The sequence below is a fragment of the Dermacentor silvarum genome, chromosome 1 (assembly GCF_013339745.2).
Source record: "Dermacentor silvarum isolate Dsil-2018 chromosome 1, BIME_Dsil_1.4, whole genome shotgun sequence".
In the NCBI taxonomy this organism is placed as follows: Eukaryota; Metazoa; Arthropoda; class Arachnida; order Ixodida; family Ixodidae; genus Dermacentor; species Dermacentor silvarum.
The window spans coordinates 94,373,031-94,395,783 of NC_051154.1; the positions used below are offsets into that span (position 1 = coordinate 94,373,031).

Below are 22,753 nucleotides of genomic sequence, written 5' to 3' on the forward strand. Positions count from 1 at the left end.
TTGAAGCCCATTGGCAAATTTATTATCAACTATAATAAACACATACCAAACACTTGGTTGACTGTGCCATCGAAACACCTGGAAGCTTCCATCATCATTCTGATAGGTTAGCTGCCGCTGGTATCCTGCATTGAAATTTTTTTTCCCATATTTTCTTAGCATTTTAGAAACTGTAGAAAACTTGTCATACAATGACCTACCAAGATTCAGATACTTGAATGCCTGCCTCTCCAGATGCATATCACGTTGGTTTGTTAATCGCAGGTACAGCAGCGTATACAGATTTGCAGCAAAGCTGAACATGTTCTGTTCCCCACAGTAGAAAGGCTTTGACAACAGGCTGCTGGCATTGACAGGCATTGTAGGGAATGCTGGCCCAACTACATCACCTGAAATGTAATACAGAGCACATTTTCTATAGTACTAAGCAAGAACAATGTAATCCTGCTACTATTTATGAAAAGCAATCAGTATGTGGTTAGTTTCAGTCAAGTTTTTCCAGATATGTACCAATTCAGAGCAAATCAACTTTGCAAAGGTTGGCCTATTTTTACAAATATGACCGTACATGGTTGTACAGACATCATATGGTGTTGCTTCCTAGAAACATCGTAGAGAGTCTAGAAAGGCATGGCACTTTACAATGTTACATGTTAAGCAATCCCTTAACCTTGCATTAGGCAGATTTTAGAGGTAAAAATTGCTGAATCAATTTCATTACTCAAGTATAAGTCTTTTATGACAGCTTTCTGATTTTTATGACAGCTTTCTGAAGTTTTTACAAGCTTCTTGTTTACTTTATTTGACAACTTTCCGTTTGCATTAAAACACATAAACAGAAAAAACTAAATTATTTATTATTTTACTTGTCCTAAATGACAAGTTGCCTATATGGGGTTTCCAGTGACAATGTGCTCAAAGCATTGTACTCCAGTGACAATGTGCTCAAAGCATTGTACTTACCAACTACAGAAAAGGTGGCCCTATTACTGCCGAACACATACAAGCGATCCTGCCGAAAAGGCAAGATGGGTGTTTCAGTTATGTTAGTGTCCAGGTACTTGATTAAGTAGGCGCCCTGAGTCAAATCCAGGACTAAGGAGGTGTGCCGATGTTGGGGGATGCCATCAGGCTGAAAGAAAAACCAGAACTCAGATCACTTGTGAGTACACACATGTTCACTTATGCCAAGTCAAAAAGATGACGAGCTCACCTCAACCAGAAGAGAACGCGTAACCGTGTCTTTTGCAATCTGAGTCTTCGCAAGCACAGTGACTTCAATTGTCCCAGTGCGCACTGCTACTATAGGCATATATACAACTGCTGATTTTCCAGGTTTGATCTGAAAGAGAATTTACTTTTAATTCTTCTAATGAATATACAGTGGAATATTGTTGATACAATTCTGCATAATACGTTTTGGTTAGATCATACTTTAGATAATAAAATTTTTGGATGATACACTTTATTTTCCAGTTCTTGTGAATATCGTATGAACAAGATTCCACTGTATTCTGCAGTCATACTATACTTACTCATGTAAGACCCACAATTTTTAACAAACTCTTTTACATGGTGTAAGCCTTACATGAGGCAGGCTCATGGCCACTCACTGAAGCCTTTCACTGCGCTCGGACTGCTAGTATGTAGATTAACGCAACCACTAGCAACCGACTGTGAACACTTTTATTCAGTCATTCTTGTTGCTTCACTGCCCTCGTTGCTTGACGAGTTCGCGTAATATGTGTTCTCACAAAGCTGTTCGTCCTCCGTGCCCTCCATCAATTAGGTTATGGGCGGAGACTAGTACTATGCCTCACAAAATGAGGTGTGTAACATTACTGATGCTTCACCGATATTTGCACAATTTTTCTGGCACAAGAACAAGCAGGTGCAACAGTGAAAAGCCCGATATTCACTGAGATTGCATAGAGTTTCACTAATCATTCACTGCTCCTGCATTACAAGTTGGGAACAATGTTGATGTCTTAATTGCTCTAAGCATGTTGAATACAACTCACGAAAATCAAGTGCTGGTGTTCCCCTGATGAGGTCTCTGGTGCATAGGAGTTAACTCGGCCCAAGGGTCCCACCACGACAAACCTGTAGTCTGGAGAACTAGCCAGTGTGATAAGTACCTGAAACAAAAAAATGTATGCTTAAGTTATGAACAATGGGAAATTAATTATAGCATAAGCTCACTGTTATAGCATTAAGTAGTCTCTGCTCCTTGTCACAGAGACCGCTGTCACGTGGAGAACAAATTTCTACTTGGAAAGAAAGATGCACCTCTGAGTTGTCGCCTAACCGTTGTGGCACCCACTGCAAGCTTACTTTGCACTTCACATTTTCCATACACATATCACTGCAGCGGAGCATTATTTATAGTGAAAATCCACTAAATCCAACAAAATTACAACTCAATGAAGTTTGCCTGAAATCATACATTAACACAAAGAAACTTGCCTCAGTTTCGTAGAGTCTGTAGTTGAAGACAGTTACACGTATACCAAGCTGCTCTCCAAGGCGAATCTTTGATGGCATTTCCACATTCATGTAAAATGGCTTTGCACTTGAAAACTAGCAGAAAAAAAAAAGAAAAAGGATAGACAATGAAATTGAGCTCCTATGTCTCATGAGATCTAAAACATATTGTTCCTTTTGTAGGTGGCTCACTTCGATGCTGTTAGACAAAATCCCAAAGCCACTGGAATCGTCCATTCCAAATGCACTGATCATCCACTCTGTTGGCACATCTGGCACAGGTATGTTGAAGATGTAATAACCCAAAGGCCTGGAAGTGAGATAAAAAGGAACTTGTCACATTCAAGGGGCAACATGAGAAATGTCATTTGTACGTACTAGCACATGTATACAATATCAAGAAATACTCTGCTGGGTGACTCCACGAGATCGAACTTGCATGTCTGCTCGACAGTTTCATATTGTCTGGTTTTTTATATGTTATCTAGACATATTCAAATTGCACGGCACCAAATATTTTATTCCCAAAAAGCATTCCCAGCAGGTCAAAAAAATAGTTGAAGGTGGCGACGCGGGCGTCCTGCTACTGCTTACTGCAATATTTTCCGACTTCATGACCAACTTCACTAAAAATGCTCAGCCCAAAACCTTTCCTGCTCGTTTTGGTACGCTTAAATGTAAAGCACTTTTATGCATTCTATGTTGTCTTCAAAAGAAAAAAAGATATTTTAAAATTCCGAACACAGCTCAAATGAGAGTTTTGTAACTTGAAAAGTGTGTCAAATATATAACGGTGCTTTTTCAACATTAGTGCTAAGGATTGTGTTTCTGCAAATAATATAAGCTTAGAAAGAAATATTAAATAAACAAGCTTTTCCTAAAAAAGCTAACTTTCAAAAAATACAAAATTTCCAGTCGCAATTTAAAAAAAAAAACATTTTGGATGGAAGTCCACTTATGTCAGGCAAAACATTAGTGCAATATTATGTCTCCTAATCTGCTTTATTCACAAAAACGGGCCGAAGTGGTCGTTGTTGAGTGTGCTGGTTTTAGTGCCTTTGCTGGTAGTCTCTATCAGTTTGCACTGCACATAAATTTACAGTTCTCATTTCTTTGCTGCAAAAGAACTTCACTCTGGTAGCTTGTTTTCAACAAAAATGTATTCTCAGATTTTATTTGTTTCGCATGTGTACGCTGCTGCCCTATAAAGTGCTAGTGCGTACTCAGTTTGCAGCCTACAACCGACATATCGTGTTTGCATGAATATAACGCAAGCTTTTTCCCCTAAATTTCTGGCCTCAGAATGTGCATCGCATTACATGCGGGTTCGTGACATGATTATAACAATTTTTTTTGGCTTTCTTTTATTTTCTCTAGCCTTGCCTCTACAGCTCGCGCAAGAACGCGCAAGCTGAGAATTGCCACCTTACATTTCGTGATGTTTTTTTTTTTAAAGCCTGGAAGCCCTAGGTTATATTCATGGTTGCATTATTTACGTGCAAGTGCGGTATACCTGGTGTGGGCATCGCACTTGCGCCTCCATTATTCACTTGTAAGCTGCATGCGAGACATAGTGAGTGCATGTTTTGGCTGACTTAGCCAAAACCTGCCTGGTGCACCCAGCAAAGCACCTGTAAGCGGTGCCAAGGTAGGACTTGGCTAATCCGTGACTGACTGAGCAGTTCCATAATCACATAATCAACAGGCATGCTTGGGGGTCATAGGTGCTACTTCGCTGCCGGCATTCCCTTGCCGTCCCCCACGTACAATGAATACTGGAACCTTCTTTGGCACCACTACGTGTGACGCACATTGTGCGTTAAATAACTTTTCTAAAAAAAATTTGTGTCACTTCCCGAGTGGTTTTCTGCATCGTTCACAGATAACGTTTTCTTTGGACCTGGACGTTTCTCCTTCGACAACGAGGGTGACCTGCACGTTTTCACAGTGAAAAGCTTTAGACGACCTTGTTCATAAAACACGAAACCATGAGCCATTCTGGAGCCTCAGTCACAACAGCGACACAGAAAAAGCGACAGAAAGAGTGCGGCTCATAGCTTGGTTTGAGTGTTCTGTGCCGATTATTTGCGTGTTTCCAAGACGAAGATTGCTAAGAAAAGAAAAAAAAGTTTGTTGCGTGAACGTTTTCGATGTTGCCTCACTGCGGAAGCGACTACCTGAGGATATTCACAACAATGACGAGGTCTGCCAGCACTGCTTTACACATCTCAAATAATATTTTCAGTTCTGTGCAGTTTGAATATGCCTACATACCATATAAACAAATCAGACGCAATAATAATACCAAGCGGACATGCATGCATATCTCTCGTGCAATTACCGTGCTGGTTAGTTATTGTGACTGCAAATGACAGTTTACTTTTGCAAGGTATTACAAGTCAATGCTTGATAATTCGGACTCCTTCGTGGCACCGTCACGTACGCCATAGAGCCAATGTATAACGTTCAAACTTTTCACCGTCCGATTTTCCAGACGTTTTACACTTAACCACAGTTCCGAAGTGGCATCCTTCACTGCCATTTTGATTATCACACAAAGAGCCTCGAACCCCCGCTCTCGCACGCCGATCCGCTAGCCGTAGCCAGCTGTAGCACCGCTGCCACCATATCGTATTGAAACCTCAAACCAGCACTTTTGCATGCCAATCTGTTGGCATCCGTAGTTATGGCCATAGCCTTTTGTGTTCATCCCCATGTTGTTTGGTTAGCTTTGTGAGAGGTCGTGTGATCATGTAGTGCTGTTGTGTGCTCTCTTTGACGTTCTACAAGAAGCTTTCCGCAGTTTGGTGTTGCGCTTTTCATAGAGCAGATTCGCCGCTGACAGTGATGGCACCGACTACGCCTTCCTCATCTTTGCCCATGGCTTTGAAGCATGGCTTTGAAGCGCACAAAGCCCTATTGTAGGCTGATCATGGAAAAGAAAGCCACCATCATTAAGCAAATTGAAAGTGGCTGGACATGGGCAAATAGTTTGGAATTTCGAAGCAAACAGCTCTGGATTCCATGAAAAACAAGTTCAAGATTTTGTAAGCGGCCGGAAAGTCAACCGGGGCTCAAAAAAAGAATGCAAGTTAGAGTGTTTACCCAAAGCTTGAGGAAGCGCTCCTCACGTGGCTAAATAACATGATCACAAATGGAATCCTGGCAAAAGGCAGAAGCTTTCGTGCTTCAATTGAACATCGAGGACTTCCAAGTTCTGTGATGGGTGGCTCAGATTTTCAAGAATCACGATGACCTCAAGTTCGAGAAGATGTGTGGCGAGAGGGGCGCTGTCGACAATTCAGCCGTCGCGGCGCATCGGAATTGAAAGCTACAGTCTTTGTTGTAGTAGTTTGCGCCTGAGAAGAGTTTTAACTGCGATGAAACTGGTTGCTCCCAGAGAAAACGATTGCATTTGCTGGGCACACCTGCCATAGCAGCAAACGCAGTAAAGAGCGGCTGACTGTCCTTGTCGGCAGAACATGTCGGGCAGTGAGATCCGATGCTCGTCATTGGGAAATCGAAGAATCCAAGGTGTTTTAAGGGGGCAACAAACGTGTTAAGTACGAGGCCAACAAGAAGGCCTGGATAACACAGCAGTTATTTGAAGTGTACATTCACAAGTTGGAAAGAAGGTTCGAACAGCAGAATCAAAAAAGTTCAGCTGCTTCTAGACAACTGTGCTACGCATGGCCACCACAAAGACCTAATAGCTATACAGATAGAATTTCTGTCACCGAACAACACAGCAATCCTCCAGCCGATGGACCAAAGCGTGATCCGCAACCTGAAGCTTCTGTGCAGGTCACGCATGCTCAGCAGCATGGTACTGTGCTCAGACAGTGGCAAAAGTTAAATTGTTGACCTTAGGGCTGCTGTCTGCATTCTTGCGGACTCGTGGAAGGCAGTTACACAAAAGACGTTTCGCAACTGCTTTCGCCACACGGGCTTCACACTTGGCACTGAGACAGCTGTCTCACCCGGAGAGAAGGACAGCGTGTGTGATCAGTCCCCTTTCATGGACTTTGTATTGGACAACCTGCCCACCGCTGGTGTTTCGATTCCAACCAGGATAACTTTTGAAGGATTTGCGAATGCCGACAAAAATCTAGAACTCTGTGCAGAATTTACCGACGAAATCGTCCATCAAATGACAGTTGATTTGGATGACTCCGACACTGAGAATGAATAGTGAAAGCCGGCAAAGCCGACAAGCTCAGAGTTGACGTGAGCATTGATGATATTGTCATCACTGTACAGCAATGATATGAACCTCGCTGAAATTGAAGCAAACATCATTGCGTGCAAACGGAACACCATGCAAAAGATTTTTTTTGTGCCACTAAGGCAGTAACAAGCAATGTTGACCCAGCTGAAGATAGTGCCGGCTACACCCGCTGTCGGATTTTTCATTTTTTTTTATGAATGTCTCTTTTCAGGGACACCTCAACGATGCATTGGCAGAGCAGCACCAACCTGATACTCTGTCCTTGACCCTCTCCATAAAATGGTGATCTACAAAATGGTGCGCTTTCTGCATGCATTTGCTTTTTCGGACTGCCAGATTTTTCTCACTTTTTTTTTTGCGGTCCCTTGGGAGTCGGCAAAATAAGACGTTTACTGTAATTTCAAGTCCCAAATGTTTTTAATATGGGCATATCACACCTCTTTGCAACAGCTAAATTTTAGCTTTCATGACCCGAGTTGTTTGGTCAAAAATTTTCCCATGCCATTATGCTCCATAAATTGCTAAAATAGAAGAATTAAAAAAAAAATAAGGAGCAGTAAAATAATAATTTTTTATTGTATATATGGATTATTGCATGGAAGCTTATAGCGCATCATTCCAATATAGGGGGAGACTTGCAATTTATCGATGGAAATATAAATGTTTACAGGACATCTATAAGAAGAAAACATGCACCCTCACTTCTTAGTCACGTCTATAATTATGGAAAATATAATTGGGACATTGAAATTGCTTGTGGCTAAAGTGTGCAAACACTGTTCAAATAACTCTTCAATGTGTTCAAGAACTCAATAAAAAGAGTGAGAGAGAGTAGAGTAAACTAACCCGATATTAATGTCCTTCCAAAGCCATGCATTTGAATACAACCGTTGGTATCTGTTTGTTCGATACATTTCAAACTTAGTAATGCTGAACCGCTGTTCATCATCACCTGCACGAGAGGAAGAGAAAAAAAAAATTATTCATGTAACGAGTAGAAATTCACTGATAAAATTAACCTAGAGGGCAAAAATTATGTGCTCACATCTTGCTTCATCAGAGCCATCTTCACAATCAAAGGAACCATCACACTGTCGGTCAAGGCGGTAGCAGGCTCCATCATAACATGTGCCATAACCTGCTGTTGAATTGCAGTCGTCTGGATTTTTGTGGAGAGGGAATAAAAGGCGGATATAAAAAAAGAACACGTGAAAAAAAAAAAAAGGAAAAAGGAAGGCGAGGCTTGTCACATGAACATGACACGGTCACTTGGCTTCGGTATGGAAGAAAGCAAGGAAAGAACAACACTTGTGTTCGCTAGTCAAGGCAAAGGGACAAAGTGTGTCTGTCGGTAGTCACACTCGCCTGCTGGCGAGCAGAATAGGACAAATCAATTTCTTTTATCTCCCCAAAAAATGAACTGATTTGAAAAATTATTTTGGTAAAACACCCCTAAACGGTGTTTTACAACTTCCAGTGTAAAACAAAAATTTGCAGCGGGGCCTGAATGAGGGCCTTTAAAGCAAATGCAAAGGCACAGAATACAGTGGAACCTCGTTGATATGATTCTGCATAATATGTTTTTCGGGATGTTTTTTTTTTTATTTTAGAAAGAATACGATTTGGTTGGATACCATGTTGGATGATACGATTTTCGGATGATATGCTTTATTTCCCGGTTCCCGTGAAGATCGTATCAACGAGGTTCCACTGTATATGTGAACTTTTAACCAAAAGATTTACACATCAGGTTCTATTTGGTGAGTACTTCAGTACGCAATGAATGGCCATAAGAATGCCAACAAAAGAAGCAAAGGAACTGGCGCAATTGAAAAGGCATTTCTCACCTCTCATGCGGGTGATGTTAGAATCACTGAAGACCAGCAATCCTGCAAACTGAAAAAAAAAAAAAAAAAAACATTGAACTGTTACAAAGTAAGATAAACTAATCACTGACAAGAAATAGCCACATATACAGCATGTTTACAGATCAAAAGAGGGGTGCCTGCTTTCTCTTTGTAACTCAGTGGAACACATTATTCCCTGCCTTGCAACATTTGTGACATTGGTGAAAAATACCATTGCCATAGCAGAATTCTGTGAAACTGAAGGGCTCTGTTAGTGCATACAGCAGTTTTGATCAAACTGCCCCTGAATGTGTAAGAACTAAAAATTGTAGCTCACCTCGAATGTCCTGTTTGAGTCAAGGCCATAAGTAGATGATGGGAAGCACACATAGCTGTAGCTATTACCATTTCTTGAGAACCACTGCTGAGTTAATGTGCCATTGATCACATTGTCAAATGAGTTCATTTTCCTTAGCACCTGAAAAAAGTAGACTGAAATCAGTTCTCCTGCTTGATACCTAAACTATAGCTATAACAGTAATTCAAACCACAGTAAAGCTTTAAATGTTTGTGGTCACATGTCCGGAAGTGCCTGACAGGTGCACTTGCTTGTGTGTGTTCGTTTTTTCTTCGCATTTGTGGTGGCACCTTTCGGGAGCTTTTTGAACTATTGATAATCACACTTTGCAGCGTCTACATACAAGGGCATCACCATGCAGTGCACATTTGAAGGAATTTGTGTACGCTTTTCACAGCATGAAGCACCAAGGCATGGAAAAAGTTTTTTCCATGGGCATCGTATGGTAACAACTCACATGAGCTATGTGAATCCGAAGATAATTTTAGTTTAAAGAAGGAGTATATTCCACCTTCAGACTACCAGCAAATGTTCTCGAAAGATATCACTAAAGAAGAAAGCAACGATGTGGACCCTAGAGAGAACAATTCCTGTAGTGATCACCTGCAACAATGTGATGGCTGGAGACTACATTAGCCTCAGGAATAAAGAAAACTATTTGAAATGAAAAACAGACTACGTGTTTGTCCATGCAAGTGCTCCTTCAGCATGGCATCCAAAATGTGCGAACTAGTTCCCAACTAGAATGGCTGCAAAGTCAGTAAATTATCATGACCACAAAGGGTTAGCGAACTTCACAGGAGGGGGGGGATCGCTTGTTTTAACTACAACTTCACTCAACTGCCAAACTGCTAATGCAAATTTATCAAGAAAAAAAGCATGTGAAGAATGAAACTAATAAATGGAACCTGAAGCAGCTATTGACAATTTCATTACAACATTAAAGAACTTCAGGGAGGTTTCAGTAACCTAGACAGTCATGCAAAAATCAATGTTGCCTTTATAAGCCACTCATGCTTTCCACAGGACTGCAATAATGAATTGACTGCAATTGACTGACCACCATCCTTTGCCGTCGGGAAGTGGATAACTGCTGATGAAGTAGTGTCTACAGGTAATTCAAGTAAGTTATAACCACAGCTAGAGAGAAGATAAGTTCATACATTGAAGCCACAAAAGCAGGTGGCATGATTAGACAACTTTGTGTTTCAACGTGAAAAAAAAAGGAAAAAACAGAAAAAAAACATTAAAATTGCTTTTAAAAAAATGACTCATTGCCAACTAGTACTTGGAAAAGCCACGTTTTCTCATAAACACATCCACTTAATACAGAAAAAATACATATATCTGATAGGCCTACAAAGCATCATAATAAGGGTCCCCAAGTGTGTATTTCTTCTGCAGATCACATGTAATGTAGACTTCCATTAATTCGACTTCGGTTAATTAGATTTTTCGGTTAGTTTGATCTTGGCCGAAGGTCCCGGCTGGTGCCCATGCATTTCTATGGGCCCAAACTTTCGTTATTTCGATCCTAAAATTGGACTTCGCCAGATTTCGAAACTTGACCAGTCAGCACGCATACACCAACCCCTATGGTGACTCCGTTAGCGACCCCTTTAATGTGGAGGCTTCTGTCTCGGTGATGTTTAGGGGACAGTGAGTTAAACACGTCATTTCTCGTCGAAAACACCTATTTTCGGCCCGCCCTAGGAAAAATTTCAAGCAATAACTGTAGCTCACAATATTTCATTACGGTATTTACCCGATTCTAAGCGCACCTTTTCTTAAAAAAGAAAACGGGGCAGAAAATTGCCCACATGGTGCAATCGAACACAAAACCGCCTTCGCAATGTTCGTATGCTTTGCCACATAACACAAATGGATTGCGGCAAAGCTGACTCTAAAAAAAATGTTAAAAATAAATAAAAATAAGACGAGTGGCGAAGCTGACTTTGGGGAAACCGGCCAACATTGTGCAACAATGTTTCTTGCTAAGAAGTCAGGTGTGCATTAGATTTCTATTTTGTTTGGGAGCTTCTATGTCATTTCTACGTTACTTTACTACTTTGGACACACAAAAAGTGGCCGCGTGTGTTATTCCGGGGCATGTTGGAATATGAGAAAAATGCCAAACGAATCAGAGGTGTATTTTGGTGTTTTTTCTGCATCTTGCTTAATGCCACTTGCCAGATAATTTGATCAATTTAGTCAGTCCCGTCAGGGACGAATGAACGGAAGTCGACAGTATTTACTAATGAGCAGGCAGCCTGGGTAAAAATGTAAACTCACAACGAGGCAAAAGATAACTTATTTACAAAATATATCCAAATTAGAAGGAAGCATATTGTCTAACAGAAGTCATTAAATGGGCATTGGAAACAATACAAAACAATGTCTATGTGTTTCTGAATCTACTTAGCTAGAGCCACAAACTCAAAAGGCACGAGGAAAAAAAAAAAAAAAAAAAAAAAAAGGGCCTCAGAGAATGAAGTCTTAAAGTTACAAAATAGAAAGGCATTTCCGTAGTAATTCAGAAATTTCGTGCTGGTGTTCTCCCCTTGTTATACATATTCTGTATCCCAAGTTCTGAAACTGCTATTAATTCGACAAAGATGCTATACAGTTGACTTCTGTTAATTCGACTCTAGCTAATTTGATTTTTCAGTTAATTAAATCTTAACCAAAGGTCCCAGCCGGCGCCCATACATTTCTATGGGCCAAAACTTTCATTATTTCATTGATCCTAAAAGTGCTAGTTTTCAAGAAAATTCGAACTTGACTGGTCAGCACGCATGCACCTGGCCCCAATGGTGACCCTAATCAAGACCTCTTTAGCGGCAGCGTCTGTCTTAGTGGATGTTAAGGGACAGTGAATACATCGAACACGTGTCACCTTCTGCTGAAAAACCTGCCATAGGAAGATTTTCAGATGAAAACAGTAGCTCACAATGAATAATTACAGTATTTTCCCAATCAAAAGACACACTTTTTTGGGGGGGCAGTAAAATTGGTCTGATAATTACCTGTGCGGTGCTATTGGATACAAAACTAAAACTGCATTCGCAGTGTTCACAACAGCCTACTCTCATAGCCAGCGCCATCTCCATTGCCATTGCAAGATGGCGACTTGTGTACCATGCTCGCATAGTGCAACAACAACAATGTGCCGCTTTCAGTTTCTGATTACAAAGTCTCAATCTAAGATAAGTTATTTTACATGCTAAGCTAGCTGCAACAAGTCATGTATCTATAGAACTGCATGCATTGCAATGTGAACTAGTGAATTGGTTAGAACTGGTAGGTGAGTGCCACCATGTAGTTTGCAATTGCATTGTTGCGGAGACGTTTGAGAAATGCAGAATATCAAACAGGCAATGGACCATATGGAGGACATTTTATGGTTCTTACACAGTGATAAAGTGCTCTCTGACAGTTATGATGATTGACATAAGGTGTAAATTAATCTTTATCCTGTGAAGGTAAAGTTCGCGTGTTTCATCTTTTTCTTATTGCCAGCATCGGAGGCATGCTATATTTTTCTTGCTAAAATATCCAGTGCACGTTCGATTTCTACTGTGTTTAGGTGCTCTAATGTCATTCCGACATTGGCTTTCTACTTCGAACACATAGAAAGTGGGTTTTAATTGAGGGGTGTGTTAGAATCAGTCAAGTACTGCCAATTGAAACAGTGGTGTGTTTCGGCATTTTTTTTTTTACTGCTAGATGATTGACTAATTTCGTTGGTCCTGTCAGGATCGAATTAACGGAAGTCAACTGTACTAATTTTTATTTGCACACATTCAGGGCATGCATCTTCTTCGTTCTTTATGCCCTGAACAGTAGCAAAGCCATCAGGATATCACATGTGAAGACATCACGTGATATGTACATTCTCTCGTGTGCAACGCTTTAATGCGAATGAAAAGTTGGGCTCAGTAATATTACCTCAGAGTAACTGATCTCTGTGCCTGCTTGCATGTTGTACAGAGTGCGGTCAACAGCAGACAGTGCCACGTATGTTCCTGGGTCTCCATAGATGGCTACTTCAATAGTGTCTCCCGTCTTATCCTTTCGGTTGTTGAGGCTCATGTTGAACTGAAATGGAATATAAAGTGAACTGTGTAATTCCATCATAAAACTTTCACCAATATTCTATGCGCAGATTACAATACTTCACACAATTTTCAGCTCTATAAGTAACAATTCACATGTTAAGTATAAAAAATACCTTCTTGACCATAAAAATTTTATTTTTACCCCCATACCCCTTGATTTCTATAAAGGATTCCCAACTGACAAGGTATACAGGCCAAAGGGAACATTTAAAATACATCTGTGATTGCTTTCCCAGTATTACTTCTAATGCTGAAGCACACAATTCAGAACAGGCTGCTATACATAGGGGCAGTTTGACCCATTTCCATTGAGTTGCATGATTACCCTGTCTTTGGATATGCCGTCAACAGGAAAAGTCAGGCTTTCAGCGACAACTTCACTGCCTCGTGCCAAGTCATAGATAACTACAGTAGCCGTCGGTGCCATCTCAGGGGACAGAGTTACTGCAAATGCCTTGATGCTTGAAGTCATCTTTTCTTGACCAGATAGCAAGATGATGCCCTTCGAGATGATCTGCAATGTACCATAAACATACACTCGTTAGTTGTCACTTAATGTATCTGAATAGGACAATAGTAGCAAAGAAAGCAAGGCAAAAACGGGTTACATCAGACACAAACGCAGCTAGAGTGTATACTTGCATGCACTAGAGGAAGCTTTGGAGATGAATAGTTGGCGTCCATAAGGGGAAAAATATGAACTGCCGTAATCAGTTGCCCACTGCATTATATGTGCAATGGTTGGCCTTCGTACATATTACTATGAAGCTTTCATGGATTTACGTGCAAGGAACTTATCCATGCAAGATGTGCACACCTCAAAGCTACACTTCCATGGGAGACATATTTGAGGTCTTGTGTAGTAGCAATGCCAGAAGCTGTCCATCAAAATTTATATTGGTCAGAGGATATAATTGCATGTGTACAAGTGTATGGCCGGCCCCGACAGGAAAATTGTTCTTTTGTAGAGTTAGTATGTCTTATATGTATCAATACAGTAAGCAACAAAGCATCAGGTTTCGGATGTCCAGATGTACTATGGAACAAAAAAGTCTGTGGACCAAGGGATCTGAGAGAAAGCTGAATATCTCTGCAGCCTCACAACGCAGCCTGGTATTCCCATTTCCAGCCTCTACTGGTATATGCGAACAACATTGTCATGTACGGTTTTACTGGCTACTTTTAAAGGCTGCTTGGATATTTAGCGTTTTCTGAGATTCCATGGTCCGTAAACTTTTTAGGTCTATAGTACATACAGTATCACGCTAAACAAAAAAGTCAGGATGACCACCTCTGCAATTCTAAAAACCTTTTATATTAACTACACACAAGTCTACAAATCTCGGTACAGTTTCTTCAGAAAACAGCATCACTTGTAAATGTTTCTGACACATAGTAACCATATGCTCTTTGGAGATAAGAATAGCAGCAACTTACCAGGTACGAAAACCATTCGACGTAGTAGTTGGAGCGAACATGAAAAATAATGTATTCTCCAACCTGTCAGAAACAAAGTTTTTTTTTTTCAGACATTAAACAATATTTCTAAGAAAGACAGCTCAAATTTTGTTAAGGAACGTCTCATAACAGATCTAGGCTAAGAGGTAAGGTATGTAATATGCACCACACTTTCCTGAATAACAATGAATACTGTCAAGTTAGACTACGCAATACAAAAAAAAGCACAATTTTGTAAAATACAGTCTCACAATGTATTCAGAGGCATTAAAAAAATAAACCTTCAAAATTTAAATACGAGAGGTGACAAAATGAACATCTCAGAAGACTACATAAGAGGTGATGTGACACATCTTGAAGACTGTACACACCTTTGGGAACTTAGTGCTAGTTGTGATTTGCAAGTGATGGTTTGTGGGTGAATAGGATGAGTAGGCCACAAGGCTTGTACGAACATGGCCATAGTTGGAATCGTAAAACTCGGCCTGTAAAAGTAAAAAAAAAAAAAAAAAAAGAAAGATCAATTTAAGCCCCTTTTACCAGTGCAGTAGTAGCAGGAGACATAGGCCGTAGAAGGAATGTGGACGTATGCAGAAACATACATACATAAATACAGATTAAATTTACACATATAAAAACTTGTGAATGCTAATGCTGAAAAGCAAGACATGAGTCGCACATGCCGGCATGCATGCACACAGTTGTACAAGTGTGGGCACCACAACGTTACTAGACTAGCTTCAGCTGTAAAACTCTCCGCCCGTGCGCTTACCGCTGCTGTCGCCACTCCTTGGGCAGCCGCCAGATGGCGGCGCCGTTCCATCGCCTACCAAGTCATCCCTAGGATTTTCCGGAATTTATTGTTTATTGATCGATTATCGATTAGCTATTGATTGGCTATCGCAAGGTCATGCAAGGCGCAGCTGTGCGCAATAATCTAATCGCTAGGTGAGTTTTTGCGAACACTACGCGAGGAAGCAAAAAGCTTAAAATGCTCTGCTGTTAAAAATTTAATGATGCGTGCACTCAGTTCCTGAAAGCGCAAGGGGCACCCAACACGACTCAGCATATTCTGTGACAGCTCTTCTAAGATGGCCCAGAACAGGTCACCAAACATCTCTCTTCGTTTGCATTTTCTTTCCCCCGGTTGGTTCGACAGATAAGAGGGAAGGTTCGGGAACACTTTTGGCACTGCACCCTTGGCAAGTGTCCACTTGTCTCGTGGCACCTCAACCGTCTGTCCATTGATAATATGCACAAACACTTTAAGATGTCCTGCTCATGAAAGTGTAAATCACACACCATGGATTTCGCAGAGTTCCCAATCAGCACGAGGAATCGCTCTGTTCAACGCCGAGTGAAGTGTCGCATTGCTGGGAGCACACAAGAAGTGGCGTGCCGAACTGTCGACATCGTTCGATAGCCGCTTGTTACAGTCAGGAACGCAGCACGTTGGCATAGTCTGCTAATATCCTTAAAAGCACGGCGAAGGCTACAGTTTCGCGGATGACATGCTTCCTGAAATCCGCCGTCAACAACCAACCACAGAATACACCAACGCTGCACCGCGTGTTTCGTCTGGCCAGTTCACGTAGCCGGCTAGTGGGGAAGTGAAGCTGGGTGCGAAGGCAGCGCCATAAAGGTGCGGGCAGGTGGCGGAACCGCGCAACTCCGCTGAGTTTTACAACTGAAGCTGGTCTAGTAACGTTGGGGCACCATGCATGCACATGCACACAGCACGCACACAAACAAGCAAACAAACAAAGGGGGATAATAAAAGCACTTCGAGCATGAGAGCTGTGATAAAGCTATATTTCCTTGTGGCTTCTTCCTAGAGTCTGGGCATGGCTAGAGACTGGAGAGACACACGCACTCTGCAAAGAACATGTGTCCTGTAGTGGTGAGGGGTGGATGCATGCATCTACAAAAAATTCTTGTTTCATAGCTCCTGCATTTCAAAACTATTGCAGTATGGTGCATGCATACCACATTACCATTAGTTATAAGCCATTAATTCAAACCACGTGGACTAGCCAAAAAAATCAACACTTTTCCCAAAGGTATACAAATTGTAGTGTCCGAGCACTGCCACACATCTCGGAGGCCACGTGCGGTCTTCTTGGCTGTGCCGCTAGATGGCGCAGTGTGTCCACAGGGAAGCGCAAGAGAGCAGCCAGGCTGCAGTACATAGCTCATACGCGCCAGCGTGCCATCAGTGCAGTCTCGGAGGCCACAGAAAAGACTTCGCATGGACATCACGGCGGTGCCGCTAGACAGCGCAGCGTGTCCTGAGTGAAGTGCGAGAGAGTACATGCCTCACACATGACAAGTTTCGGCGATGGCAATGCGTTGTGTATCAAATTACCGTTGACAGTCACCGTGAGATGGGTTCTCCCGGAATTTGTTCTCTTCAAATTCGATTTGCGAACTGCCCGATTATTCGGGCATTTTTGTGGCCTCCTCCGCTCGGAAATATCAATCACCTAGATCTCGGTAAAAATCTGTGTCTCTGGTAACGATTAGCGTAACTTCCAGTGGCATGCTCAGCCCAATTGGCCTGATCTTTGAACATGCTCCCGACTTCAGACTTTCATTTTCCCTTTCCAAACGCGCTTCTGTTGCCGCCGTTCAATGTGTCTGCGTCGCGTAAGGGTTGTTCCGATCAGTACTGTCGACCCAGACGAAGCTGAATTATGCCGACAGTGACTGTGCGCCGTAAGAAGGCTATGCACGGCAAGACACCGAATAGTATATATTATTGCAATGCAGACATTCGAGGTGCGTTTTCGCCGTCGCTGTCGTGTCACCATCAAGGCGACCGTGCAGTCCCGAGTGGGAGGGTGCAAAGTGGCCCACCCGCACGGCATAGCTTGCCGAGCTCAGAAGGCTGGTGGTAGAGTGTAGCTAGTAGCTGGTTGTACACCGTCTTCCCGCGCGCCCAATGTTCCATGAATGTTCCCAATATGAACAAGGAAAGTACTTTATTTCCTTCCTTCATGGTTCCCAATGGAAGTCACAGGACTGTATCTGCGCTGCCCATGGTGCTGCCCGAGCACTGCAGTTGGAGATCACGGGATCTGCAGGTGCCAGGGTGAAGACGAGCCGATAAGGCTGGTGGCTTGATGCACACCCTGTTTTGGAAGTGATCTGCTGAGTATTGGAGACGTGGTATACTTGGAATGGTGGAGGGCGTGAAGGCAGCATGGAACGTTCGCTTTGGGACACACATGCGCGCTCTCAGCTGCCGGCGCTTGTCATCACTTCAGAGTTGCGACGGCGAGTGCTTGCGGTCATCGAGTGAACTGTATTCCCGAGTATCTTTGGGTGCGTGACTTCATGCTTGTTTGTTAGTAGGTGAATGTTTACTGGAATTTATACTGCCAATAGAACTGCGAGCCTTAATTCTTGTAATATTTTAATATAATAAAAAAAAGAAAATCGAACACCTTGCTATCGCTATCAATGTTCTGCCTTTCGGGCGAAACCGCAACTTTAACGATTTGTAATTTTGTAGAGTATTCACACGGGCCCAGTTTGAGTTAAAAATGCTTTGGCATGCAACAAAAGAAACATTTCGAGACATGGTTTCCAGAGTTAGAAAACTTTCAAACGTGGTGTTTGATGGCGGCAGCCCAAAGTATGCACGCCAACAAGAAGGGGTGGTCTCTCACCTCAAGGCGAATAGCCCGCACGGCGTTGACGGCTGTCGGATCACTGAGGGCGGGTGTCGACTCGAGCATAAGCTCCCAGATGCCCGGCGAGCCTGGCACTGCGGAAGCCACTGGCTCATGAAGCTGACCAGAGCCCGCTCCGCCACTCACGTACGTCACCGACGGCGTCACGCGCAGCATCTCTTCCACACGCTTGTTGCGGAAATACTCGGCTGGCAGCGGAGAGCCGTCGCTGTACGACACGCTCACCTGCGCCATGGAGTGCGTGTCTGGATGGTCAGCACACCGAAAGATCTCCTCTCTTTAAAGGGATGCTAGAGGAAACTATTAAGCCGAATCAGATCGTTAGATTATTCGTCTAGAAGACTGTCATCGTTCTCTGTGTGCCAATATATGGCTTTCTCGCATAGAAAACTGCCACTGAAGGTCGCACTGCTGCTGCTCAATTTGAATCGCCCGCACCAAAATGGATGGGTTTCCGCAATACCCACGTGACCTCATTCTTTGCTGCTCTCTGAATCAGCCAGTGCTGACTTCACATCATCCAATATAAGTGGCACCACAACGACTTTCCATTTTCGTTATTTTCTCATTTACAAAACCTCTATTATCGCTACGAATCACAAAACCTAACCTTTTAATCCCCTCGACTTAACATTTTCCTTTAGTGTCCCTTCAACTAACTCCAATTATGCAATTAATGAAACGATGCTATTGCCCTCAGTTACATGCAGACATACAAATCTGTCAATATAGTGACCATCGCCTGCAAAACGATGACATTCACAAAAAATGGGCTTCCCCACAGAAAGCCCGTTATCGCAAGGAAGCCCACTTTAACGAACACTCCTTAGCTGCGCATGAGCAGCTTTGAAACAGCCTCAGGTTTCCCACGAACCAACTACCATCTGTTTCAGAAGTCGGCAGACTCGAGCCACCTTGAAAAATGACAAACCGTTATCTAGGCAAGCTGTTAGTGCAACTAACAGCTTGCCTAGATAACGGGTTGGACTAGATAACGCTATAGGTTACCTAGAACATATATAACATTATGGTTACCTAGAACAGCTATGGTTATCTGTTCGACTAGATAACGCTATAGGTTACCTATAATAGATAACGCTATGGTTACCTCGAGCAGCTATGGTTATCTGTTTGACCTTCACAAAAAAAAATTGTGTGAAGCAGGACACGTGCATGACTAAGATGTGTCAGCCACGATGTGCTTTCCATTATCTTTCGTATTACTATTACATATTACTATTATTACTTTCGTACTACTATGCCATACTACCCAGCTGTTAGTGCAACTAACAGCTTGGTAGTATGGCATAGTAGTATAACTTTGCCCATGCATATCACTCTTATCACCCTTAAGATACATTAAAGCTCGGCTGCGACGTTTGGCTCTTCAGATACGTGTACATTTGCGCTCACGCATCGTCGCATTAACAGCTTCGTCAGAAAAAAGTTAGTAAAAATAAAAGAGAAAAAGAAAACAACAAACAAATTACCTTCAGGTAGCAGCTGTAACAGACAGTCATCGCACAAATAAGAAACTGAATATGTACATGAGAAGAGTTGTGGTTCTGAGGTCAACATTGTGAGATGCACTGCCTGTGATGTGGTAAGCAATGTCATGTCATGGTTACTAAGGCAAGCACTATGGTTACTATTGTATGGTTACTAAGGCTGCTGGTAAGGTTTTAAGCATTTGTGACTTCAACAAACATGCTGCAACGGTTAAGAAATGATGGGATCAACGACTACAAGAAGAAGTGCAGTAATGACTCACGTAGGCCTTGAAGGGCATTCCGGGGCGAAACACTTGCGGAGACGAGCCTAAGAAACGCAGCTGCAGGCTTGCGTTGAACACTAAGGACTCAGAGAAGCCCGTCTCGATGAGGTCCAGGAAGCGTTCCCCAACCAGGGCGGTGACCACAACCTTCATTCCGTCAAGGCGTGAGACCAAACGGCTCAGCTCACGCAGGGAAAACGCAAAGTCCCGGACTCCTTCGAACTGCGCATCGCAGATAGCAGGAAAAATAAACACAGTTTGAGACCTCTCACGCAGACAACTTTCCGGCATAGGAGAAGCTTCGCGATGTAACGAATACGCAATGATTCTGCAAGGTGTGCCTGAAGTGCAGCCGCAGCTGGGAAAGGTATTCCATGCCATAGTTCCCAAAGCACTTCATTCCGCACATTGCTTAAGGTATGTGTGATAAAGCTAGAGACAGATGTTGCGAAGGATCCAGCAATCGCAGTCCGGCTGCGATTTCCAACACAACAGGGCGACTACACATATACTACGTACGCACACTTTGCCACCGGGTATACAGAGTTGCGTCGGTAGTGGGAGCTTGCAATTGGTGGCGCCGCACATACTCTCAATTACCAAATTGACTGTGCAATCAATGAGTATGGCTCAGTAATCGCCTTGTAACCGGGCCAGAAATGGGAAGACAGTACAGTGGGCAAACAAGTATTTTGGTCTACATGGGCAAACGACAAAGGAAGCCATGGCACTTGCGACCTGTGGGTTATGTCTCACGCCATATGTGGGCCCACTTCCATGCTTCTAATTAAGTGGAATCTCGATGATACGAATCTCACGGGGTCACGAAAAATATTCGTATTAGCCGAAATTCGTATCAGCGAAACAAAATTAAAACTAGATAAATTAAAGAGTCCGAAGTGAACTCACTCAGGCACATGCACGTAAAAAGCATTTAAAGTATAGACCACTTATAACGTAACCGCTTATAGTGCAGAACTGGCTACAACGCGGCCTTTTCCGACTTCCGTTTACCCTCCCATATAACTCCATGTATACGCATACCGCTTACAGTGCAGCCGCGTGAGACGAAATACTGGTTATAATGCGGCTTCCGCGGGAAAATTTCGCCGACAAGGGTGGTAGCGAGCACGCTTCTCAACGTGGTGCGCCCACCGACGGAAGAGGAGATCAACGAGGGCGATGTGGAGGAGGAGCATGAGATGTGGAGCACGAGTCCAAGGGCGATAAAATCGTCGCCGCGCGCCGTATGTGCGAGTGAAAGCGCGCGGGGGACGCGCGCCTTCACGGAAAGCGAACGCACAGCGGAGAGCAAACGCGACTTCCGTCGAGCGAAAGGCCGTGGGGGTATGGGAGGAAGGGAGCTGGGGGGGGGGGGGGGGGGGGGGGGCGACGCTGTGCTGCTGCACGAAATGCGTATCTTGCAACCGGGCGCGAGTGTAACTGGCGACGTTCACCGGCGACGCAATCTCCCACGCGAAAGGAGCAAAGCGGGAAGGCAGCGCAGGAGGGAGGGAGGGAGGGGGGGGGGGGGGCTTCTACTCTGCCAACAAATGCGTCCTTGTATTTTGCGCCTGTGCCGGCTGTCGGTGTTGTCGCGCGCACCGTATCTTGAAAGCGACCTCCACACAACTCTGAACTTTGTATGCGCTGTGCTTACGCCGCTCAGTTTCATTGAAGCGATAGACCGCACGAACCTTCGCTCGCTGCGGCGGCCGCGCTTCCCCACGCCTGGGTGGAGAAAAACACAAAAGGAAAAGCACAAAAGCAACAAAAGCGTCACCGCTTCAAACTCTTCGCGCCCAGTCGTGGTCTCTGCGCTGTACGGCGCCGCGTCCGCGCCTCCGCATCAAAAGAGAAAGGGAGAAAGCGCGTGACTGCGTGCTGTTCTCTTTCGCGGCCGCCGGTGGGGCGGCGTTTATTCGTATCAACCGACGCGGGTCGAAAATCGATTCGCAACAACTGTTCTCTAGCACGTTGCAAAGTAATGGGGCTCGGCCCGGACCACATAAATATTCGTATCAGCCGGAAATTCGTATTAGCCGTGATCGCGTCATCGAGATTCCATTGTAGCTCTGCCCTCAGCAAGGTCAAACGGAATGCTGCAGCATGGTATCGATGTCAGAGCGCGTCTCATTCGTTCGTAAACGAGGCAGGAGCCCCAGAAGTGAAAAGCGGGCAGATGACGAGATAGGAAAAAAATTAATACAAAGTTCAAATTAAAACAAAGTTTCCTTTGCGAATTCTCCCGGACTTTGCTGACGGTGGCTGCTGCTGCTTCTGTCTTGCAGAATAGCTCACACAAAGTACAGCACGTATATAACCTATCGGCTTTTAGTACATATATAGCCACCTGCACTACCCTTACAGGTGTGCAGGTGACCGGCTCTCTTCTCTACGCGATTACGCAATGAAACAACAAACGGTATCTACAAATATTCACACTGCAATAAATATGTGTGCTTTCAAGCGCATATGAAGCGATGCTTTCTACACCTCCTTTCCCGGTGTTTGGCACATATCTGCTCTGTCGGTTTCTCGACGGAGCAGAGGAACACTAAAGAGAAAAACAATTTAAGCTGTATTGCTAGACCACCCTTTTACAATACTGCAAAGGGCACCCTTACCATGAAAAGGCGGTTAGTAAAGTCAGAGAAAGCACAAAAACGAAAGACGGCTTGGGCATAAAATTCGCAACATGGAACTTACAGACATTCATTTTCTCTGCTAAGAATCAACCCATTGTCGCCAAATTAACAAAAATATAGCTTTGAAAGCACACTTTATCCAA

At 43.4% G+C, this 22,753-nt stretch overlaps 1 protein-coding gene across 2 annotated transcripts in view; it reads right to left on the reverse strand.

Moving 5' to 3' along the window:
• LOC119432740 (CD109 antigen-like) overlaps positions 1–22,753 on the reverse strand; it is a 215,768-nt gene that overhangs the window by 24,062 nt on the left and 168,953 nt on the right. For both annotated transcript variants that reach the window (XM_037699906.2, XM_037699899.2), the window contains exons 10-26: positions 19,960–20,184; positions 18,165–18,413; positions 14,865–14,978; positions 14,473–14,535; positions 13,361–13,549; positions 12,866–13,015; positions 8,897–9,037; positions 8,560–8,608; positions 7,758–7,871; positions 7,559–7,664; positions 2,677–2,794; positions 2,467–2,580; positions 2,022–2,138; positions 1,214–1,342; positions 964–1,132; positions 201–389; positions 47–125 (exon numbers count right to left, since the gene is read on the reverse strand). In XM_037699906.2, the coding sequence (XP_037555834.1) occupies positions 47–125; positions 201–389; positions 964–1,132; positions 1,214–1,342; positions 2,022–2,138; positions 2,467–2,580; positions 2,677–2,794; positions 7,559–7,664; positions 7,758–7,871; positions 8,560–8,608; positions 8,897–9,037; positions 12,866–13,015; positions 13,361–13,549; positions 14,473–14,535; positions 14,865–14,978; positions 18,165–18,413; positions 19,960–20,184 (2,315 nt within the window). The remainder of the gene's footprint in view (positions 1–46; positions 126–200; positions 390–963; positions 1,133–1,213; positions 1,343–2,021; positions 2,139–2,466; positions 2,581–2,676; positions 2,795–7,558; positions 7,665–7,757; positions 7,872–8,559; positions 8,609–8,896; positions 9,038–12,865; positions 13,016–13,360; positions 13,550–14,472; positions 14,536–14,864; positions 14,979–18,164; positions 18,414–19,959; positions 20,185–22,753) is intronic.